This window comes from Trichosurus vulpecula, chromosome 9 (genome assembly GCF_011100635.1).
Source record: "Trichosurus vulpecula isolate mTriVul1 chromosome 9, mTriVul1.pri, whole genome shotgun sequence".
Lineage (NCBI taxonomy): Eukaryota > Metazoa > Chordata > Mammalia > Diprotodontia > Phalangeridae > Trichosurus > Trichosurus vulpecula.
In genome coordinates this window covers 165,556,797-165,582,507 of record NC_050581.1, presented here as the reverse complement: position 1 = coordinate 165,582,507, position 25,711 = coordinate 165,556,797, and the positions used below count along the sequence as shown (strand labels likewise).

The window sequence follows — 25,711 nt, the reverse complement described above, 5'->3', positions numbered from 1 at the left end:
GAGGATGAAGGACTCTAAGAAGGACTAATTTTCAAAACAATGAAAAATGGTTGAAAAAAAATTTACAGAGCACTTGACATAAGATCAAATTATGCCAACTCATCTAAAGAGTTTTTGTTAATAGAAGAAAAGAGAAGACAAGTGTCAAGCACAAAAATGGAGTAGAATGATGGGAGAATAATGATCTAGTTTCATTGGTGATAAAAGAGAAATCACTACATTTGGACTCTAATTCTTCACTACCATATATACTATATAATGACAATGCTAAGGAAGTTGTAGGACCTCATCAAATACCCATATATAAACCTGTGCAGGTGGTGACACAATTTTGAAGGCCTTCAGGAATTAATTCTCAAGATATCTCCATGAAGAGCTGATTCCACAGGAATGGGAAATGTTATGGATGGTGCTTTTATAAAAATCAGACAAGCAAGAAGCTATCAGGAAGCAATAATTCATATGCCTACTTTCTCTTATCTATTAACTCAAATATATCTTAGATGAAAGTATCGGAAAAGAATAACCAGGCTGTTACAGATGCTTTTTTTATATGACATCACATCATTATCATTGAACAACTGCCTGAGTGATGTAGATAATACAAAATTCACTTTATTTTATTATCTACACATTGTAAAATTTATTTAAATTCATAGGATAGTGTAGACTTAAAGCATCTACTCAGGGGGTGCTAGGTAGCACAACAGAGGCACTGGCTCTGGAGTCAGAAGGACCTGAGTTCCAATCTGGATTCAGACACTTACTAGCTGTGTGACCCTGGGTAAATCACTTAACCCCAAATTGCCTCAAAAAAAGTCTATTCAGAGCAGTCCCCAATATATACATGAACATTTTACAAGATACTCTAGGAGCTGTGACAATCTATGTAAATATGTTCATCAAACCCCAAATCATTGGCGTCAAATGAGGTATTGAACTTGGAGACACATTCACCTCAAATTTCGGCCAGTCTGACTCACTTTAAAGACTAAAACTTTTTTTATTGATGGTGAAGTTAGCCATATTATCTTGTTTGCAAAAAATATTATAAATGCACTGAGCTCTGCAACAGTACTCAGTGCCCTTTGTTCAATCCACAACAATAAGCCTATTGTTTCAACAATTTGGCTAGCAGCTGCTGTGGGGGTGAAAAACCAACACCAACTAGCTCCCAGAATACTGCAAGCCCAGGTTCTTTTGATCTGCTTTACTAGGGAAAGCAACATTAAGGGGCTAACAATCTTACTTTAATCCAACATACAAATATCATTCACTCAGCTCAGGGGGAAAAGCCAGCACTCTGAGCTTCTGAGCAAATACAAACAGAGCAAATAAACACAAATCAACACATTCACAATATACAGTTACCGGAGAAGCATCAACATCTAGGTTTTCTTCAAAGCCTTGGAGCTCATAACAATGGCTTGACTAGAGTCACACACCACTCCTGCTGTGGTTCAGAGCTCCAAAAGAGAAAGCCAACCTCTGGGTTTATATATCTTGTTCAGGGTCAAAGGTGAGTCACACATGCAACTCACCCACATGACCTAAAATCATCACAAAAATGCAACTTAAACCCACATGGTCTAAAAGCCTCTGATATCACAAACATGTCATTCAAACCCATGTAAACTCAGCTTTTCCTTGAGGCAAGAAGGTCATCAAGGATTCCTAATTTAATCAAGGAAACAAAGGCCAAACTCATCAAGAGCACTTGGTTGAATAAGTGCTGAGAGGCCGTCTTGATTCCCAATACACTATCCACTTTAGAAAACCAAGCTGGATGAAAAACGAGTAATTCTAAGGTGCTACTATATAAACAACTCATCACTATTTACATTTTATACACAAACTTACATACTGCACAAATGCAGAATTCTAGATAGATAATGACCTAGACTCAACATTATGTCAGCAGAAGTGATCAGGTTGTATCATCTTTAGGAAATAGCATAGTGCAGTCAATAATCTCAAGATGTTTGATGCTATGAAAATAATAAAATAATATTTTAATGTCAATCTCCTCCTAGCATTACTATAGAATTACAAATTACAAGAGAAAAAAACACAACTTGTTAGAGGTAAAATTGCAAATAAACTGAACAATGGGAACATTCATGGGGGATTTTTTTTGTTTTTTTGAAGTAGACTTCTGAATTTTAAAGGTGACAACTTGTATGCTACAAGTGGTATAATGTGCCTTCTTGAGATTATGCATGCTGAAGAAAAAAAAGTGTTGAGTATAACACTTATAAAAAATGATAAAAAAAAAAGACCAAAAGCCTTAGTATTACTGATGTACTTCTGATATAGGGGAAAATGAGAAGATGCCTTCTAAAGAGGGAGCTAGGAGGCACAGTGGATACAGCACTGGGCCTGGAAGCAGGAATATCTGAATTCAAATTCAGCCTCAGATACTATTAAATTTGTGGATCTGGCCATGTTATTTAACCTCCGTCTGCCTCAATTTCCTCACCTGTATAAATGCAAATAAAAAGAACACCTACCTTCCAGGGTTATTGTGAGGATCAAATATGATAATATTTGTAAAGCAATTAGCATAGTACCTAGCAAAGAGGAGATGCATGAGTTATTTTTTCCCTCCTTCTCTCCCTTCCTCCCTTCCTCCCTCCTTTCATTCCTTCCTTTCTCCTTCCTTCCTTCCTCCCTCCCTCCTTTCGTTCCTTTCATCCTTCCTTCCTTATATGAAGTATATATTCTTCTTCAACAGAAAATCATGAAAAAGTATCAAACAGTAATCAAGCATGGGGAGGGGAGGGGTAAGGGTGGAGCTGCAAACAACATTGGCATAAGGGGAACTATACCAGTGAAATCATGGACTCAACAAAATTCCTCAGGCACTCATTGTTAGAAAGCACCAGTTTATATTTTAAATTGATTTGTGAAAATCCAATTTGCTAAAAATGTTGAATTAGGATACTATGACAGGCTGAATTAGTGTCAAGAATGCTTCAGTTAACAAAGGCCTCTTTACCAACAAAGTGAATTGAAGACCAGTGATTTCATATTTCTTCTAGGATAAAATATTTCATCCTTCTTCTTTTCTATTTTTCTTTTCTTTAGCTCTTAAAGCCTTTTACAACCTGGTCCTGACATTTGGACATTCTTCTCTCCCTCCATACTCTGCAACTCAGTCAAATTTGCCCTCTCTGTTGGTCCTCACATGCAATACCCCATCTCCCTTCTCCGTACCTTCATGCCGATTATCCATATACATTCCTCAAAAGTACTTCCTCTTTGTTTTTGTTGTTGCTGTTCATTCATTGAAGAGGACCATGACATCGGGGAGGTGATGCCAGGACATGGAAGTTAATTGGATTTAAGTGATGGAGGGCTATGCAAAGTCACCAGCCCCACTTTCTCCTCCTGTGATATCTGGGTCCAGTGACAGGATAAAGATCAGGATGACTGGAGATAGCCCTGGATGCAGTGGGAGACATTGGCCTTTAAGCTAAGGTCTTTAACAGGTCTCAGTTTGACTGAGGCAACATTCAGTGATTGAGGCTAGGTAAGAAATGAAGCAGAGAATGGCCCCAGAGAGCCCCCCCCAAAATCAATCTGACAGGGGAAGAACCCCAGGGTTTCTGGCCAAAACTGAAAGAATTGGTATTTATGTTTATTCAGAGCCAATCAGGCCGCAAACAATGACTAAGTTGGGCTTGGCCTGGTAAATCACTTCCTCCTTACCCCCACTTCATCATATCTCTCCCCTCTTTTGTTGTTCAACTCAACCACATTTTTTGCCTGGAACCTTTCTTGATCCTTTTAACTGCTACTGGTACCCCTCCCAAACTTTGTATTTATCCACTTGCATATGTTTCATTAATCAATTTTATACCTTATATATACTTGTTTCCATCAGAATTTTAGCTGCTTACAAGTAAGAACTCTTTTAAACTTTGTATGCATTGTCGAAGGTGTCTTTAAATTACTAGCTGTTTAGCAAATAATCGATTAATTGATTGTTTGAAATCTGCTTAAAACAATTCTACTTAAAAACATTACATACATTCTTTCAGAAGTGCATATACTGAATAAATTCATACACTGGGATATCTAAATCACAAGATGACAATATTTGAGACCTGGAAGGGACATTAGAGATCATTTCCTATAACGTTCTCATTTTACAGATGATCAGACTCATGCCTTCCTATTCATCTAAGAGAGACACATCCTTAATGAAAATTGATCATTTGACAGTATGTTAAACATTCTCTGGGAGACATTATACCTCCATTATGTTTTCAACACCCCTTAAATCATATTTTGATAACTCAATGGAACATTAAATATTAATTCTGCAGTGTGTAATGTCTATTCTTAATAGAAAATGAACAAAATTAAAACTTTAGCAATTTTAATGGTAATAATCCAATCACTATTCTTTATTTCTTCATGACCTTTACTTTCCATGAGGGTCCATTCATCTGTTCATTGATTCAGCAAGTATTTCTTGAGTACCTATTACTTGTATAGAGCTCTGGATGAAGCACCCAGATAAATAAATCAAACAGATATAGGATTGTGTTCCTCACCTCTAGAATCTTACAGTTTAGTTTTATAGACAACAAACATATTAAACTATTTAGAAATATTTCAAGGCCACGTGTGGTTTCTAAAATATGTGAGTCTAACAGTCATTTCCCGGAGTATGTTGTAATGACCTTTGAAGGATTCACATACCTGGAGGTGAAAAAAAAGAGCATTTTAGGCTGCAGAAGCAGGTGGAGCAAGGATAAGGAAGTGGAAATGAACATGGAAGATATGATGTACGTTGGCCAGTTGAAAGCAAAAGTTCATTTTAAAGAGGGACTGGGGCCAAATTTAGCTGAGACTATTTTCTTTACTATTATTAGTAAAAGGCAGCTAGAGGGAGTTCTGAGATGAAGGAATTGCATCAAAGGATATATCCATATTTCCATCAGTTCTAAATACTGAGACTCACAGAGTGACAATACAAATGAATTCACAAAACCAGGTAGATAAGCCGGCACGGGAAAGTAGATGAGAAAAAAGTTGTAGCCATGGGCAAAAGGAGGAAATCTGAACATATCGATGGCACATGAGAGGAGAATACCAGAACCAGCAGTAGATTTATGAGGTTGATCTAGATAAGTATGAAGATCTAGTGATGGAGAACAAGCAGCTAAGAAACAGCTGTGAACAAAAGTCCAGGCAGACGAATGGACAGTTTTCAAGAGATGTAGAATAAAGGAGTTGAGAGCAGTGGAGATTATAATTTAATGAGAGAGCTTCAGTTCTAGGGAAGACTCAAGAACAAAGTCAGACCCTAATTCTATTCGAATGGGGCAGAGCATCAATGCAGGGACTTAACGTGGAAGAAGATTAAAGCTTTGTTGCGGTTCCTAGTTTCCAAAGCACTGGATATGGCCATGGTGGACAAGGAAAAACACTCCTTGTCAGACCCAGAGTACATGGTTAAAGCAAGATCATCCCCTAAAAAATTTGTCATTGAGCATCTATGATATGGAAGTGTGTGTATGTGTGTATACATACATACGTATATGCATGTATACACATGTGTACATTTATGAGAGATGTAGATATATACATACATGTAATACACATATGACCCATATAAATAGATGCTATTTATTAGTATGTAGTTTATATCGATATGTATCTATAGAGATATACACACACACACACACACAGACACACACACAGACACAGACACACACACACACAGACACACACACACACACATATATATATATATATATATATATATATATGTTTGTGTTTGGTAGAGGTAGGCTATGTTGCAATGGATAGAGAAATAGATAGGCCTTAGAGCCAAGAAGACCTGAGTTTAATGCTGCTTCTTTATGCATATTGGTTGCATGACATTGGGTAAAATATTCAACATGTTCTGTGTTCAACTCTTTAAAACAGTTCCAAGGTAAATGGAGTTTCCTCATCCCAGATTTTCCTCCCTGTACTGATGAAATACAGTAGCACAGTGTTATGGCTGCCTTCCCTCATTGTCCCTTGGGCTGTTCCAGGTCAGGCCACTTAAACTACTTGTGAACACTGGACCCAATCTAGTTCCTAGACAGTGGATGTATAAGGACCCATACAGGTTGTAGTCCACAGGTTATAACTTGAAGTGACTTCATCAGTTCTTTCTTATCAAATCTACCTAGTGACTGGTCTTCCCTGACCATACATGTTCTTTCTAGGGGATAGCATTGTTCACTGTGATGGAATCTACTGCTTTCTACCCTAGATCTCGTGACTGAGTTCTCATTGCATTCCATGCCTATGTCTTTGCCTTGGTACTTCAATTAGGACTAGGGTCTCACCTTGCTTTTAATAATCATCCCTCAAAAACCAAACAAAACTGAAGGTCTATCCCTGACTCATAATTTACATGACATGAGTTCTTATTTGTATATATAAATAAGAATATATATATATGTATATATATATATATATAAAATCCATATAAAAGGATATATAGCTTATCTATATCTAATCTATTTACATATCTCTATAACAATCTCTATAAATCAATATCTTTATCCATATAAATTTCTATTCATATAAACTTTACCATGTCCTTTTCATTTCGCTAGTAACAACTCACCCTTGAACTTCATCATGTCTTTCAAAGGCCCCTCTAAACTTTCTGCAATGTATAGAGACTCTCATTTGTATTCTGTTCACAGGATGTACTTTGTCATTTTTTTATAGACTTCTCTATCACAGAAAACTGTATTTTTTTTAATTCAAGCATATTTTCTAATTTCCTATTCTTTTAATTTCACATTAACTTTATCTTTCAGGTTTCATTGGACTAAGAATGAGGAGCACTTTAGTCTCCTCTCTGATCCACGGATAGTTTCATCTAATAATACAGGAACATTCAAGATCTTAAATGAAGGACACATCACTCACTTTCAAGGGAAATACCGCTGCTTCGCTTCTAATGAATTAGGAACTGCCATGTCAGAAGAAATTGAGTTCATAGTGCCAAGTAAGTTTCTCAAAGTAAAACACATTTGTTCGATTTTTAAATTTTATTTTCTTGCAGTGGAGGTTAGTTATTTTTAATAAACACTCATTATGTCATGTGTATTTATGGTTATCTCTAATGAACATTTCAGAGGCTCTGCTGCCAGGAAGATCCAGGAGGGATTGAGCTGGGTATCTGTGATCAGGAAAAGTTTAGAAAGAAGTGAAGGACAAAATTTCTGGTATCTAAAGGCAGGTCTTCAATACCTATATGAAAAAGGAGCTAGAATGCCATGTGAGGATGACGTGGTTTATACAGGCAGTTAGGTGGCACAGTAAATAAAGCCCTGGGCATGGAGTCAGGAAGATCTCAATTCAAATCTGGCCTCAGACACTTACTAGTTGTTTGACCCTGGGCAAGTCACTTAATTTCTGTTTGTCTCATTTCCCTCTGCAGAAAATGGGGAAAATAAAAGCATTCACCTCACAGGATTGTTGTAAGGATAAAATAAAGCAATATTTGTAAAAGAAAAAGTTATTAGAGCAGTGCCAGGCATGTAGTTGGTACTATATAAATATTTCTTTCCATCTGTTGCCCTTCTCTTGTAGGCTTAAGACTCAGGGCTATTAATCTCTTGCAGTAATCCCAGAACTGGATGATCAAGCAATCTCTCATCAAGCATTGATTTAGTGCCTTATATGTTCCAGGAACATAGGATCTGGGGCTAGAAAGGCAGGGCAAGAAAATCTCCCTTCTCATAAAGAGTACTTTCTACTGGCAGTGAGACCCAACCCTAGAGTTGTGGCTATGGAGAAAAGAAGAAGGGGGTTTTATAGCAAAAAAAAATTGTCAAGATCTAGTTGAAGGAATTGTAATTAAGAGCTTTGAAATATACTCATATCTAAGAAGGAAGAATTAAGAGCCCAGCATTTGTAGAAGTAATTTAAGACAGAATGTACTTTTGCAGTTAAGAGATTAAGGGTTGAGCCTTAATTATGTAAGACAAATTAATTGCATAATTGCATTCTTTCTGTGGATAGAGATGAAGTAATGAATTAAACAGACTTCTTATGAATCATTTCCAGTCTCCCACATGATTTATTTCCCTTCACAAAGTATTACCAGATGTGTGTAGGTGTGTCTTTGTATGTAGGGGCACCAAACCCTGGGTACCATATTTAAGAAGAGACATTGACAAGCTCTAGTGTGTATACATGAGAAGAACCAGGGTCAGGTGAGGACTGAGTAGCATGTGATACAAAATGATTAGCTGGTAGAAAAAAAAAGATTTAAGGAGAATATAATAGTAATTGCTTACTTTATATAGCACTTTATGGCTTATAAAACACTTTTGTTGTTGTTATTGTTCAGTCATGTCCCACTCTCCATGACCTCATTTTATTTTTTTTTTTTCTGGTTAGGTATTCGGGGTTAAGGGTCACATAGTTAGAAGTGTCTGAGGATAAATTTGAACTCAGGTCTTCCTGACTCTAGGCCAGGAAGCTTTATGCACTGTGCCACCTAGCTGCCCCCATTTTGGTGTTTTCTCAGGAAAGAACTGAGGCAAACAGGACTTAGTGACTTTCCAAGGACCACACAGCTAGTAAGTTTTCTGAGCCCAGATTTGAACTCATGAAGATGAATGTTCCTGATCTTAAGTCTAATGCTCTCTCCAGAGTGCCAACTTAGATATATTACCTTATGATACTTATGACAATCCTGTGACATAGGACCTTGTTGACATTTTGCAAATAAAGAAATAAAGCCTCACAGAGATTAAATGAATGTTCAAAGGTCACACAACTAACACATGATTGTGGCGGTATAACAACTGAGGTCTAACTGACTCCATGTCCAGCATTCTATCCAAAATGCTTATTTTCTTATCTCCAAATATTTGAAGTTTAACACAGGAGATAATGACAATTCATATTAATATGGCACTTTACAATTACAACATTTTTCCCTCTCACAATAATTCTATCATCACCTCAGCAATGATAGGTAATGTAATTATAAATTCCATTTTATTGATTAGGCATATTGTATTTACTCACGTTTTTAACAGACTAATATTTTTCAATGTCGTCTTCTATTGTGTTGAGTGACCTCTTTTCCCATCCCACCACCATCACTGTAGAAGTGCAGTGGGTCAACATGGGACTGGGAGACCTTTTATGTATTTCTATGTTTTATGAGGTGTAATATTCAAAGAATTCATCCCCAATCATTCAGTCTTTCACTGGTAAGCCTTTTAGTACTTGGCTAGTATGATCACAAAAGGATTATTATAACAAATTATATGAAAGATATCTGCAAAGAGGCATGTGAAGGGACAAGGATGAGGTTCAGTCACCTCATGAAAATGATTGGAAAGCTTGCCTTGGAAGCCTCGTAATATGAAGAATCCTAAAGGAAGGTCCCAAGCACGGTGGATAGGCTCCCTGTGGAGGATTTATGGGAGAACATGAGAGAGGCACAGGATTAGAGGCTATGGATGGATAGTTTGTGATAAGAGCAGGGGACAGGGGAGGGAGGACCTAAATTGATAAAATTACAAATTCCCCAAGGTGATGAAATATTGCAATAACACAATGCCATCTTGAATGTCAGAATAAACAAAAAATCCACAAAATAAGATGAAAAGCAACGAGAAATACTACTGTGAATCTTACCTTCTAACTGTATTCTTTCTCTCAGGAGAAAAAGAAAGAAAAAAGGAGGCATAATTCTAATGTGAGCACTACTTCCTAAGACAGATGTAAACTTATTATCATAGTGATGGGGGGTATAATAGCATACGGTTCTTATTGCCTGTTATACACAAATGAGCCAAAGAAGATCCATTTGCTTAGCTGATACATGCAACTTTGAGATTTGAGTGTTTAATTAAGGCAAGGGTGGTTGCTTTCATTTGTCAGTGCCTGTGAATGGCCACAGTGAAATGTGCTGAGTGGGCTGTCCTTCCTTAGCATGAAGTCATTGAGAGCTCTTGGGCTGGAAGAAAGAGCAGCCTTATTTCTCTTTTGTCCTAAGCAGATTGATGGAGTACCATGCAGGAAATGGGAATAAATTAACTCTATTTACAAGGGAACATTGGACCCAGGACTGTTACAGCCTGTAAGTCCAATAACACATATTCACCATGATGAGGGGCGGGCTATTAGCAATTTGCCAGGCTTATTCAAGTGGAGTCTCTGACACTCAAAAGCACACCAGGCCATCTCAGTAACAGAACAAGAAGTCAAAATATATAATGTTCTTCTGCAAAAAGGTTATCCAAATGATGTAAATAATAGGAAAATCCTTCACCGGTAGATATGGTTGCTACTGACTACACATAGCTCTTCAAAAATAGACTCCTGATAAGTCAGTTTAACTCAGATTTTTATTAGGCACCTATTATATGGCAAGTTACTCTGGCAGAGCCTTGTTGTTGTTTAGGCATTCAGTCATGCCAGACGCTTTCTTACTCCTGGACCATAGCTCGCCAACATCATTGATGGTGGTTTTCTTTGCAAAGATACTGGAGTGGCTTGCCATTAAGGCAAACAGAGGTTAAGTGACTTGCCTAGGGTCACACAACTAGGAAGTATCTGAGTCCAGATTTGAACTCGGGTCTAGTCGACTCCACTCTATCAGCTGTGATACCTAGCTGCCCCTCTGCTAGAACCTAGGGCAATGGAAAAAAATGAAATAGTCCTTGACCTCAAAGAGTTTAAATTCTACTAGATAATGATGAATACATAGGTTAGGTGCAAACTATTGAGGGAATTGGAAACCAATCTAAGGATTATAGATATAGAATTGGAAGGGATTTTAAAGGTCACTTAGCCAAACCTTTTAAATTTATTAATGAGGAATTGTGGGCCAAAGAGGTTAAGTGACTTTCATAAAGTCCCAGCATAGTAAACAGAAGAGCCAAGATTCCAATCCTAGTCCTCTGATTACAAATCCAGTGCATTCTGCATTTTGCTATATGTTCTCCCCAAGATCTACCACACCCAGTATTCATATTTGATCTCCTATTCAGATACCAACCAGGCCTAACCCTGCTTAGATTCACATTTCACATGAGAGTAGGCTTGTTCAGAGATGTTAGAATTAGTCTCATATTCAAAATAGAAAAATTGAGTGTTGTATCTGTGAGTAGTAATATGATCAGAAAATTAGTACCAAAATTCACACTAATTATAGTGACTCAGATATGCTGGATTGATTGGAATGTTTTGAGACTGGAGGTGGAAGGACCATTTAAAGGACTATTGTGATAGTCCTGATACAAAAATAAAGATTTGAAATTGTGTGCTGGCAATGAGGATGGATATGAGGAGGCAACTGGTAAATTCCAACTCAGACACTTATTACATGTGTGACCAAGGATAAGACCCTTATCTATCTCTGTCTCAGTTACATTGTCTGGAAAATGGAATACTCATAACACCTACCTTGGGGAGTTGTTATTAGGACCAAATGAGATAATATTTTTAGAGTGTTTCATAAACTTTACAGCACTTTGTAAATATTATTATTATCAGTATCACCACCATCATTTATTATCACTATTATTATTAGTAAGTGATATTCCTACAGCATGGGTGTAACCATATCCTTTCCCATCTCAGGAGGCTCCAGTATCTCCTTCCAAAGTACAGACTCTTTATTAAGAGTCCTACATAATCTGGCACCAAGCTTTTCTTTGTCAACTAACATCATATTACTCTTCTTTTACTCTATCATTCAGTCCAATAAGACTCTTTCCTACACGTCATACATGAATGCTTTCCATCTCTGTCCTTGATGCTTTTGCATAGTGAGCTCCCCATGTGTAGCATGAACTCTCTCCCCAATTCTACCTCTTAACAACCTTGCCCTTTAAAAGTCCCTCCTCACTTCCAAATCTCAGCATCCCTGGTTTACTTCAAAACCCGGCTCAGGAAAGACCTTGATGTAAGTCTTTCCTAATCTTATTATCTGCTCCTGCGTCCCTTGGCCCATTCCATTAAAACAATGTTGTCCTTATTATCTATACATTTTCTCTTTATTTGTGTTTGTTCTTGAGGTATCCCACTTTTTCTGAGGACAGAGACTGTTTTGCATTTGTCTTTGTCTCCTCAGAACAGCAACTAGCAGAGTGCCTTAAGTAGGTGCTTCATAAATGCCTATTGATCTACTGATTCATTGACTTAGGTGTGAGAGACCACCAGTGGATAAGGTAATGATTTAGTCATTTAGTAGATTTACAGAAACAATTGCTTCATTAACTAGGAAATTTTAAGCCGTGGTAAAAAGCAGAAGTAGTCATGAATGAAGTCAATCGATTTATTTCTCTGCTTCATTTCTTGTCTACTCTGGATATGGGCCTACCAAAGAAGAAGGAAAAAAATGTTGGTATTGCTTAGAAATAAATGACAGACAAAATGTCCCGCTAGGGAGGGAGAAAACCAAATCGAACAAAAAAGCAAACAAAAAAAAATCAAAAACAAATTTCGAAAACACCATACACTCGAGGATTCACGAACTTAACAGGCCTTCAGAGAAACTGAATTCGGCTAAATTAAAGAATAAAGAAAAAGAGGTTCACAAAAGTAAAACAAGTCTGTACAGTGGGAAAGATTTCTGGCTTCGCAGTCAGAAGACCAGAGTTCAAGCCAAGCTTCTGAAATTTACAAGTCATTCGTACACTGAGGTCCTTTGTTTAAATGGGCATAATCGTACTCATATTGTCTGTTTCACAGTATTGCCTTCAGGAAAGTACTTACTAAAATGCAACGTGTCGTACAATGTGACACTATTATTTCCAAGGCGTGAGAGCTGTTTTTACAATACTATTTCAATTTGATTTCTATTACACAATGTCACCACCAAATAAATGATGAGAGGCAACAAACATTTATTAAGGGTTTATCATATGCCACATAAGTGCTAGCAAAAATCAAGACAGATCATTCCCTTAAGGAGGATATATTTGAATGGGGGAAGAAAACAAGTAAAAGGGAGTTGAATATATGGGAAGAGAAGGTACTCATGTATCTATGAGACAGAAACAAAGCTGGGAGAATAGTGTAGCATGGTTAGCCTAGGCTTGCCCCTAAAATGGAGGCCTTTAAAAGACTCCAGGAATGCAATAAGAATGAGAATGTCCTAGTCCTAGAGAGAAATTAAAGCTGGGGAAAAATATATACATATATACTAAGCAGAAAGGATTAAGAACATTTATTTTAAATCCATGAAAGACTTTTTTTTGGCAAAAAGCATTCATTCAACTTCAAAGACCTGCTATATCTTTACATCTCTTATTTTGGGGATGAGAAAAATAGCAGGTTCCTATGAAATTAGAGTAAGACAAAAAAATGGACATACAGATAAGAGAAACTAATTTGTGCTTGACTTTTAGCTAGAATAACTTTCAGAGCCTTAGTTGTGAATGGATCTGCATGTCATTACGAATTTCAAATTGTTGAAAGTGACACTTTTGATATCATGATAGATTTAGAGGTAGGATTGACTTTAGACATCATCTAGTCCAACTTCTTATTTTACAGATGAGGAAACTGAGGACCAGACACTTTAGATCATTTGTCCAAGATTTCTGGAGTATTTAGAGTCAAAATATGATTAGAATCCAGCTTCTTTGATTTCAGATCAGTCCTCTTGTCATGACACCACAATATCCTGCATTCATTGAGCTAACAGTACTGAATTTCAGTGTAAAGATATATCCAGGGCCAAGCCAAGATGGTGGCTGGAAAGCAGGGACTTGCATGAGCTTGCACCCAGGTCCCTCCAAACACCTATAAAAATGGCTCTGGACAAATTCTAGAACTGAAAAAACCCACAGAATAGTAGAGGGAAGCAGGGCTCTAGCCCAGGACAGCTTGGATGGTCGTGGGGTAAGGTCTATCTCATGGGGCTGGGGAGCGGAGCAGAGCCCAGCGTGGGCCACGGGGACCAACTAGACCAGGAGCTGGGCGGAACAGGCCCTAGTGCCCTGAATCAGTGAGCTGTGCTGGGGTACCAGACTTCTCAATCCACAAACACCAAAGGCAACAGAGAAGGTTAGTGGGAAAAGCTGCTGGTACAGAGTGAAAGGAGTTCACAGTCTGGCCACCACTCCAGCAGAGGAAGTGCAGCTACAGAGCTACGACTGCAGTTGCTTCCAGCCCCAGACCCACCTGGTGGGAGCAATTAAGTGGTGGATCTGAGGGGGAGTGCAGAGCCAGCTTAGATCTGAATCTGGTCAGAGTTGCTGGTTCTTGGGGCAGGAGTAGCGCTGGTGTGACAGAGCTTGCTGTGTAACTCTGAAAACAACAGTGCATCCCCACAAACTTGGGACACAGTACTCTATACTCTACAAGCAATCATACCTTGACAAAAAACTCAAGGGTCAAGTAAGTTGGCTGGGAACATGGCCAGGCAGTGAAAATGGACTCAGATTCAGACTCAGACTTTGGAATCTTTCTTTGGTGACAAAGAAGAACAAAACATACAGCCAGAAGAAGTCAACAAATTCAAAGACCCTACATCAAAAACCTCCAAGAAAAACATGAACTGGTCTCAGGCCATGGAAGAGATCAAAAAGGATTTGGAAAAGCAAGTTAGAGAAGTAGAGGAGAAATTGGGAAAAGAAATGAGTGATGCAAGAATGGAAAAGGAGGTCCAAAAGACCACTGAAGAAAATACTACCTTAAAAATTAGATTAGAGCAAGTGGAAGCTAGTGACTTTATGAGGAATCAAGATATTATAAAACAGAACCAAGGGAATGAAAAAGTGGAAGACAATATGAAATATCTCATTGGAAAAGCCACTGACCTGGAAAACAGATCCAGGAGAGATAATTTAAAAATTATTGGACTACCTGAAAGCCATGATCAAAAAAAGAGCTTAGATATCATCTTTCAAGAAATTATCAAGGAGAACTGCCCTGATATTCTAGAGCCAGAGGGTAAAATAGAAATTGAAAGAATCCACAGATCACCTCCTCAAATAGATCCCAAAAAGAAAACTCCTAGGAATATTGTTGCCAAATTCCAGAGGAGAAAATACTGCAAGCAGCCAGAAAGAAACAATTTGAGTATTGTGGAAACACAATCAGGATAACAGAAGAACTAGCAACTTCCACATTAAGGGATCAAAAGGCTTGGAATACAATATTCCAGAGTTCAGTGGAGCTAGGATTAAAACCAAGAATCACCTACCCAGCAAAACTGAGTATCATGCTCCAAGGCAAAATATGGATTTTCAATAAAATAGAGGACTTTCAAGCTTTCTCAGTGAAAAGACCATAACTGAATAGAAAATTTGACTTTGAAACACAAGAATCAAGAGAAGCATGAAGAGGTCAACAAGAAAGAGAAATCACAAGGGACTTACTAAAGTTGAACTGTTTTGTTTACGTTCCTACATGGAAAGATGATGTGTATAATTCATGAGACCTTTCTCAGTATTAGGTAGCTGAAGGGAATATACATATATAGAGAGACAGAGGGCACAGGGTGAGTTGAATATGAAGGGATGATATCTAAAAAAAATCAATTTAAGGGATGAGAGAGGAATATACTGAGAGAGGGAGAAAGGGAGAAATAGAATGGGGTAAATTATCTCATATAAAAGTGGCAAGAAAAAGCAGTTCTGTAGGAAAGGAAGAGCGGGCAGGTGAGGGGGAATGAGTGAATCTTGCTCTCATCAGATTTGACCTGAGGAGGGAATAACATACACACTCAATTGGGTATCTTACACCGCTGGAAAGAGGAAGGAGATAAAAAAGGGGGGACTATAGAAGGGAGGGCAGATAGGGGCAGGAGATAATCAAAAGCAAACACTTTTAAAAACGGACAGGATCAAGGGAGAAAATTGGATAAAGGGGGATAGGATAGGAAGGAGCAAAATATAGTTAGTCTTTCACAACATGAGTATTGTGGAATGGTTTTGCATAATGACACACATGTGGCCTACATTGAATTGCCTGCCTTCTTAGAGAAGGTGGGTGGAGAGGGAAGAGGGGAGAGAATTTGGAACTCAAAGTTTTAAAAACAGATGTTCAAAAAAAATTTTTTTTCGTGCAACTAGGAAATAAAATATACAGGCAATGGGGCATAGAAATCTATCTTGCCCTACAAGAAAGTAAGGCAAAAGGGGATAGGGGGAGTGGGGTGAGAGAAGGGAGGGCTGACTGAGGAACAGGGCAACCATATATGCCATCTTGGAGTGGGGAGAGGGTAGAAATGGAGAGAAAATTTGTAATTAAAACTCTTGTGAAAATCATTGCTGAAAACTAAAAATAATAAATAAATAAATGCTAAATAATGATATATCCACCATTTATTTATGTCTTATCAAATACGTTGTATTCCTTGTGTAAAAATCAGTCTCTGAGGCAGAGTTATTCTTATGTAACCTCATGCCTTAATCTTGCTTGACTTGGGGGAGGGTGGCTCTATGGGAGAGGGAAATATTCATATGCTCTAATCATATCTCTTTAGCTATAATCTCACCTCCTCATAATTGATCTAATCTAAATAACTTTGCTCTTATTTGGAAGACTCTCACTCCTGTCTATAAATGCAGGTCATTCCTCTAATCAAGGTTGGCCCAGTAAGCCTATCCACTAATACTTGTTTGTCTTGGTGTAGTATAAGACAACAAAAACAAACAAACAGAAAAAAAGTTTTTAAATCTTCTCTTTTTGAGTTTTGTCTCTTTAATCGGGGCAAAGATCCAAATGAAGAATTTTCCTTTTAAAGGCTTATTCTGTGGAGAAGTTAGGTACCATAGTCAGGGATAAGGAATACCTGTGTGATACTGGGCAAGTCATTTAACCTGTCTTAGCTTCAGTTTCCTTGCCAATAAAAATAGGAATAATAGCACCTCCCTGGCAGGGTTGTTGTTAGGATCAAATGTGGTAATAATTTCAAAGCACTTAACACAGTGCCTGGCTTGTAGTAAGCACTTATAAATATTTATTATTACATTATTATTTCTTTGTAAGAACATAGTAATACTCCAGAATTCAAATGGATCCATGATCTCATTGGTGCAAGTGTTTCCTCAATTTAATACAGTTGAAAACTAAACCATGGTAACACATTCTGTGGCTCTTGGCCATCACTTTCTATGAGTTTGCCATGGAGGGGAGAGAGTCAACCCAAGAAACTGGTAAATTTCCTTTCTTTCTCTGGATTTCACCAGATACCAGTGAAGTGTAAAGACTGTCTATCACTTTTTTTTGACAAGTGAACAGCCAATCTTTTCCCTCACTTGCACATTTTCTTGATGAAATTCTTCTTATCCTTCTTCCTGGTAATCCTGCTGATAAATAATGTGTTGCAATCCTGTCACACCCACCATATGCCTTTCAGTTATCCTCTTATATTCAGTTCTTCCAAGATAGTTGTGTTCACTGACTTGTCAACATTATTACCACAGCTAACACATTTAAAAATTGCAAAACATTTTACATAAACTCCATTATTTATCCTTTGAAATAGGCATTTTAAATATTATCTCCCATTATAAGTGAAGAAATTAAGACCCACAAGGATTAAGTCACTTGTCTGGGATCACACAGATATTATCTTTAAAATACAGGCCTCTCTTAAGTCTAGGTCCAGCACCTTTGTATCTACTTATTCAGTGTCACTGAATTAATGGAATTCACCATGATCATTTTAATAAAGATTATGTCCATCAGTTCTAGGAGTTCAAAAGTGAAAATTAGATTTGATCCCTTCTTCCCATCCACTTAAGTCATGACATATAATAGCAAAGGCCTCTCTAAATGAATGATTATATAGCAAGTCAGCATCTTTATATAAGAGAGGAGAAAGGAGAAAGTGTGTTCAATAGGTATCTAAATGAGAAGGATATTCTTTGCCATCACCAGAAGTTGAGACGTGTGTTGTAGTCTGAGTCCAGATTAAAGTGGATTCCCGTTTTCCCCTCTGTATAGGACAAATCTGTCCTCTGATATAATACACTTTTTCCCATGGTGATAACTGGTAGGGAAGTGAGGATTCTCTTCTTTCCACTACCAGATTTGTACTTTGGGATTTTTGACTACTGTGATTGGTTAAAAGGGTAAATAATTAACAAATGAAAAAAGGAAAAGGGAAGAGGCTCTGATTCATGCCTTTGATGACCTGGTATATGTTCTTACAGAGAAAGGCATCTACATTTCATGACCTTGTCTAGTATTCTGAGAAACGGTTTCCTATATATGATGAAATCGTACAAAATAGAAAGAAAATGGCACAGTCTGCTCATGGCCTGAATTCCTAATTTAACTCTCCTCCTGTCTGTGTCACTGTGTACCTCCAAAGTATGTTTTACCAGTAGGAAAGTTAAGGATGGTTATACAGTGAGGTATTAAGTAGTGGAGTTAAGGCTGTAACGAAGATGCTTTGACTCTAATATCAGTCTTATTTCCCCTGCACTGTATAGCCAGCATTTTCATAACACTTTAGGTGTTTTAAAGCACTTTTAATGAGTATCTCATTTCATCTTCACAATGCTGAGAAGTAGGTGCTATTATCATCCCTATTTTAGAGATGAGGAAATTGAAGCTGATAGAGACCATTGACTTGCCCAAGTGTCATACAACTAAATGAGGCAGGATTTGAACTTGGATTTTCCTAACTCCAAAGCCAGTACTCTTTCCATTGGGCCACCTAGATGCCCAGTCATGGGACACACAGCCAAAATGTATTTGAGGAAGATTCAGTGTCACTAAGTATAATGCTTCCTCAAAGAGGTCAGTACTCCATTGGCACAGTATTCAGGAACCCAGGGTCACTTTTATGCTATGATGAATAATGAATATCGAGGATTAGTTTGTGTGGAGGATATTAGATTTGTACATATATACATATAGCACAATATGCATATATATTCACAAATAGACATGTAGGTCACTATAAAGGTACACATATGTACATATATTTCATACAAGTATATATGTGGATGTATGTTTGTATGTGCACACATAAATGCATTCATATGAGAAGGTCTATGAATTCATTTTTGTAGTGAACAACTTTGGTAGATTTAGAGAAAAGCAAGATCTACCAATTCAGAGTGGCATCTACTCTGCAAATTATAGTCTTTGACAATTGCTGAAGCTGTGAGAGTTTAAAATGACTTGCTCTGAGTCACACATACACATGTCAGAGGAAAGAACTGAACCTATGTCGCACTGCCTATGGCATTGGCTCACTGGTCATGAAGCCATCCACGCTTTCAGTTCTTTTCATATATTTCTTTTACCATGAACTTAAATAATATCTTAAATTTTTACTTAAATAAGTGCTACAGAAAATATTTAATAATAACTTCAGAAACCAAGGATAATAAGAGCGAATGTTCATTTTCACTAATTTTTTTGGCTTGGAAGTTAAAACTGTTATTGTAAGTTGTAGAAAAAGAAATTATCCACAATTTGGTTTTTGTTCCTTTGATTTTATCTTGTGATTTTTTTCTTTTTTACCGACAATAGGAAAACAAAAACAAATATAAAACCTTCCCAAGTGATTTCTTTTCAACTAATGCAAATTTGCAGGGACTGCCTAAGCATTTTCCTTCAAATTTTAGTAAAAAAAGTTGACATAATTTTAATTTTAAAATTTTCCTCTTCAAATGTGGAGAAAGCTTTCCAAATTTCATGCTTTCCTTAGATAAAACATCTCTGCAAACACACACACACACACACACACACACACACACATATGTCTTGCTTAAAGCTTAATGGATAACATTTCAAAATACATGTTATTGTACTTCTTGACAAATTCTAACCATTTCTCTGTTCAGGCAGGTAATTGAAGCCACATTCTTTTTCATCATCTGATATAGACAAATCTGAAGTATTTGATTCATCAATATTTTCTTGAAAGAAACCTAGTAATGATCCTTATATTTTTCTCTTCATTTTAATTAACCTTTGTGTTTTGTTAGAGTTCATGTTAATTACATTTCAAATCAATTCAACATTGATTAACCACCTAATATATGCACAGAATTATGTTAGTGGCTAAGGATACAAAGAATAATACAGTCTTTGACTTTCTCGTACTCATAATTCCATGGGGATTGAAAGTAAGTGCTTAATGCATATTTAAACAAAAGAATTCAATAGTTTAAGTGATGTCACTAAAATATGAAAGTCTCTGACTACCTGCACAGCAGTAACTGACACTAACTAAATTCACAGATTGCCCTGGGAGACTTGGAGTTAACTTCTCCAACCCAGTTTTTGCTGTTTCCATGAAGTAATTCAGGAAATTAATAAGTATGGGCTGGTCTTTTTTTTTGCATAACTGGCATTGAATTAAGATACTGTACTTCTTGCCTATTGAGGTAAAGCATTTTGTCAACCAATAGATCATTATTGTTGTTGATTTATTTGATTTGTTTGTTTTAAAGTTTGTACCATCATAGATTTGGAATGAGAACAAAATTTGAGGTCTTCTATTGTAATTGTGTTCAGTTGTTTTAGTTGTGTCTGATTCTCTGTGACCCCATTTGGGGTTTTCTTGGCAGACATATTGGAGTGATTTGCCATTTCCTTCTCCAGCTCGTTTTACAGATGAGGAAACTGAGGCAAAGAGCATTAAATTACTTGCACAGGTTCACATAGCTAGGAAGTGTCTGTCCAGTACTCTGTCCACTGAACCATCTAGCTGCCCTCTAGTCTAAAACTTCAGCTTTTTACATTAAAGGTTTTAGGGCCCATTTAAAATTTTCTGTGGACTTGGAGATACTTGTAGCATATTTGTTTTGTGTGCTGCTATTTCAAATATGCAGCTCAGTTGGACAGGTTAAGGCTTTTAAATACTTGAATGTATTCCTAAAAGAAAGGCCTAAGCCAGAACCTGTATCATCTAATTAAAGTGATTTGGGAAGTTTTTATGAAATAGAATTTTTCACCAATGCCATGTCTGACTTTGAAATTTAGAAAATATCTTAAATAAGCTGGATTAAAATTTAAATGTGGCCGCCAGGGCTGTGTACTTTCATTATCTCTCTGAATCATTAGATTTTCCCAGTGTTCAAAGAAAGAGGTTTAGTGATGAAAGATTTAAATAGTGTATTAATTAACTCCATAGCGAAATAGACACACTTAGTAAGTTGTGATGAAGTTTCATATGAAGCAATACTAATAGTGTTTATTGTAAAATACATATCAGCTCTTCTCATATTCCAGGAAGTTGTTGCTTCAGTTTCCCCTGTCTTCTAGTTTTGGGACCTCTTGGGAAAACTGACTCACTAACTTATTGGTTCCACTACTCCAAATCTTATGGCATAGAAGACTTGTATCCTTTTATAGTAGGTTGTGAAAGATATGTGTTCAAACTTTAAAATTGGAATAGGGAACTTTGGAATCCTAACAAAATGATACTAGTTGATACATTGAGCTTTAATATTTTGCTACTCTAAATACTAAAGCAAGGGACAATGAATGTGGAATACTGCTTACATTTTCAGATTGGAAAGAGGTAAAAATCTGAGAGTTATCCCTAAGATTAAGAGAGAAAATACATTTTAACTGAAACATGGTTCTACATTTAAATATCATATACAAATAGGTTAAACCTTGATATATTAAGAATGCATTTTATTGGCTCAAAGAAGGAATAACATACACACTCAATTTCATATAGAAATCTATCTTACCTATAGGAAAGTAGGAAGAGAAGGACACAAGAAAAGGGAGGGTTGATAGAAGGGCAGGAATATTGGGGGAGGGGATAGTCAAAAGCAAAACACTTTTGAAGAGGGATGGTACAAGAAGAGAGAGAGAATAGAATAAAAAGAGGGCAATATAATGGAGGGAAATACAGTTAGCAATAGTAAATGTGAAAAAAATTTGAAGCAAGTTTCTCTGATAAAGGCCTCATTTCTCAAACAAATAGAGAACTGATTTAAATTTATAAAAATAAAAGCCATTCCCCAGTTGATACAAGATCAAAAGATATGCCCAGTTTTCAGAAGTAAGCAAAGCTATCTATAGCCATGTGAAAAAAATGTTCTAAACTCACTATTGATTGGAGAAATGTAAATTAAAGCAATCCTGAGGTACTACCTCATACCTATTAAATTGGCTAATAGGACAGAAAAGGTAAATGACAAATGTTGGAGGGCATGTGGGGAAATGAGACTTTAATACACTGAGAGTGGAGTTATAAAATTGATTCAACCATCCTGTGGAGCAATTTGGAACTATGCCCAAAGGTTTATGAAACCCCACAACCTAGCAATACTACTACTAGGTCTTTATCCCAAAAGAGATTAAAGAAAGGAAAAGGTCCTATATGTACAAAAATATTTATAGCGGCTCTTTTCTGGTGACAAAGAATTGGAAATCGAGGGGATACCCATCAATTGGGGAATGTCTGAACAAATCGTGATGCATGATTATCATGGAATACTATCATGTTATAAGAATAAATGAGCAGGATGCTCTCAGAAAAACCTGGAAAGACTTACATGAGCTGAAGCAAAGTGAAATGTACTGTGTACAAAGTAACAGCAAATATTGTAAGATGATCAGCTGTGAATGACTTAGCTATTCTTAGCAATACACTGATCAAAGAAAACTCTGAAGGACTTATGATGAAAAACGCTATTCATCCCCAAAGAAAGAACTGGTGGTGTCTGAATACAGATTGAAACACACTTTTTTACTTTATTTTTATTGAGTGTTTTTTCCTTTGGTCTGTGTATACTTTCGCAACATGACTATTATGGAAATCTTCTGCCTGACTACATATGTTCAACCTATATTGTATTGCTTGGTTTCTCAATGTGGCAGGGGGTGGGGTGCGGTAGGATGGGGGAGGAAGAGAGAGAATTTGGACCTTAATGTTTTAAAAGTCAATGTTAAAAATTCTTTTTACACATAACTGGGGAAAATAAAATACTATGTGAGTCACAAAAGAGTATTCTAATGTGAGAAAATACAAAGAAAGTATGTTGGAAAGCATTTAGCTATAGTTCAATGAAGGGAGGGGGAAAATAAAGTGATTTTGTTATTATACTACAGGCAGCCTGGGACAAAAGAGGAAATAGATGAAAAATTTGGGAAAAAAGTTGACAAGGACTCATGATATAATGACAGAAATGATGAAGGGCTTTAATTTACCTGGATATCTTTTGGAGTTCTCTTTGTCAGATAAAATCAGCTTGTACCTTCTTAACTTTATCCTTCAAAGGAGAGAAAGAATTAAATTCTGAAACTAACATGTAAGAACTGGTTTCTGGTTTTTAAATTATTGGGGGGAGGGAGCTGCTCAGTCTTTCCTACATTTTGCTTAATAAAGGAGAGGAAATCTGAATGTGGCCTGACATGATTTTCTTAGTTCAGAAATAAATCAAACTCATAAGTGGAGGAAAAAAGGTTATCTTTAATTGAGATAAAAGCTTCACCAGCCTGTGACCCTTGGTCATCCATTTCTGAGTACATAATGTCCAACAAGAAAAGTTACAGAAAAGGTATTTTATACTTTCAGGAGGCAAAAAAGGGGGAGATTATATGGGAAGTGAGACCTGGTCATGAGGCATCAGAAGCCCTTGGTAATCCAATCAAGAAAACTCACCTCATTCTGGATGTTTTACCCTTCATGATCTAACTGGCCATAAATCTTAATGAAGGAAGCAAGAACATTTGTTAAGCTAGGTCTGTTTAGAAGTAAGGTCCCAACTTGTGTACTCAGGGTGAGGCTCAGCTCAACCTAATTGAAATTAAATGTCTCAAGAATAGGAATGCAAGGATATTACTAAAATTCTGTCATCACTAGGATTATTTGAGTGGAGTGGCAGGTAATTTTCCTCTCAAGTCCAAGCTGATTTCAGAAAGTTGATTGGAATGACAGTTAGAATCTCTTAGGCTACATGTAGAAACATCTACTAAAAAGGAAGCTCCTACAATACAAAGACAACCCAATTTCAACAAAAGACTAAAATTGGAGTTATTAGAAGGAAACAATGTGTCTTCATAGGGAATTCACTTATTGAACTAGATTTTAAATATAAATATTCATAAGAGGGTGTCACAGTATATTATTCATCATATGAAAATAGTGACTAAATTTGAAAAGCAGCTGATTCTGTCAAGACAACCCAAGGACAAAAAAAGGCTTACTTTCCGTGAGACTTTCAATGTTTTCATTTATTTCTTCAAATATTTCCTAATTACACATAAAACTGTTTTAACAATGATTCATTTTTTTTTTAAATTTGGAGTTCCAATTTCTCTTCCTCACTCCCATCCCTCCTCCCTCCTTGGGAAGGCAAGCAATTTGATATCAATTATACATATCACATCATGAAAGACATATTTCCATATTAGCCAGGTTACAAAAAAAGGCAGGTTTTTTTTAAAAGAAAAAGTATGCTATCACCTACATTCAGAGGTCATCAATTCTTCCCCTGGAAATGTATAACATTTTTGTAATGGGTCCTTTGGAATTGTGTTGGATTATTGTCTTAATCAGAATAGCTAAGTCTTTCACAGTTGAACATCGTTACAATAATGCTGTTATTGTATAAAATGTTCTGGTTCTTTTCACTTCACTTTGCATCAGTTATATAAATCTTCCCTTGTTTTATTTTTTTTTCTGAAGCCATCCTGCTTGTCATTTCTTATAGTACAGTAGTATTCCATCTACAACTTGTTCAGTCATTCCCCAATTTAGAGGGGTGATGGTTGTTGTTATTCACTCATTTCAGTCATGTCTAACTCTTCATGACCCCATTTGGGGTATTCTTGGCAAAGATACTGGAGTTGTTTGATATTTCCTTCCCCAACTCATTTTATAGATGAGGAAACAAAAGCAAAAAGGTCTAAGTTATTTGCTTGGGGTCATATAGGTCATATAGTCACTATCCGAGCCTAGATTTGAATTCATGTCTTCCTGACTTCAGGCCCAGCACTCTACTGCTCCACCTCACTATGAAATTGATAGGCATCCCCTCAATTTCCAGTTCTTTGCCACCACAAAGACAGTTGCCATAAATATTTTTCTACAAATGAGTGATTTTTCCTATTCATTGATTTCTTTGGGATACAGACCTAGTAGTATTATTTCTGGGTTAAAGCATATGCAAAGTTTTATAGATATTTGGGTATTGTTCTAAATTATTCCCCAGAATGGTTGTAACCATTCATGACTCTATCAACAATGCATTAATGTTCCTAACTTTCTACATACCCTCCAGCATGTTTCATTTTTCTTTTCTTTCATGTTAGGCAATTTGATAGGTGTGAGATAGTATCTCAAAATTGTTTTAATGTGCATTTCTCTAATCAATAATTATTTAGAACATTTTTTCATGGGAATATTGAGAGTTTTGGTGTTTTTCTTTGGAAAAACTGCCTGTTCATATCATTTGACCATTTATCAATTGGGGAATGATTCATTTCTTTTAATTGTCTCAGTTCCCTATATATTCATGAAATGAATCCTTTATCAGATAAAATTGATACATTTTTTCCTAGTTTCCAATTTTTCCTTCTAATTTTGGCTGCATTAATTTTTTGTGTGTTTTTGCAAAAAAAAATCATGTAATCAAAATCATCTCTTTTACTTCCTGTGATTTTCTTTATCTCTTGTTTAGTCATAAACTCTTCCCTTATCCATAGGTCTGACAGGTACATTTTTCTATGCTCTCCTAATTTACTTATGATGTCACATATCATGTCTAAATCATTT

General features: G+C 36.6%; 1 protein-coding gene across 1 annotated transcript in view; it reads left to right on the top strand.

The window, feature by feature from the left end:
- The window catches only part of CHL1 (cell adhesion molecule L1 like), a 133,164-nt gene that overhangs the window by 8,306 nt on the left and 99,147 nt on the right, over positions 1-25,711 (top strand). The window contains exon 3 of the mRNA XM_036738368.1: positions 6,837-7,027. Coding sequence (XP_036594263.1) covers positions 6,837-7,027 — 191 coding nt within the window. The remainder of the gene's footprint in view (positions 1-6,836; positions 7,028-25,711) is intronic.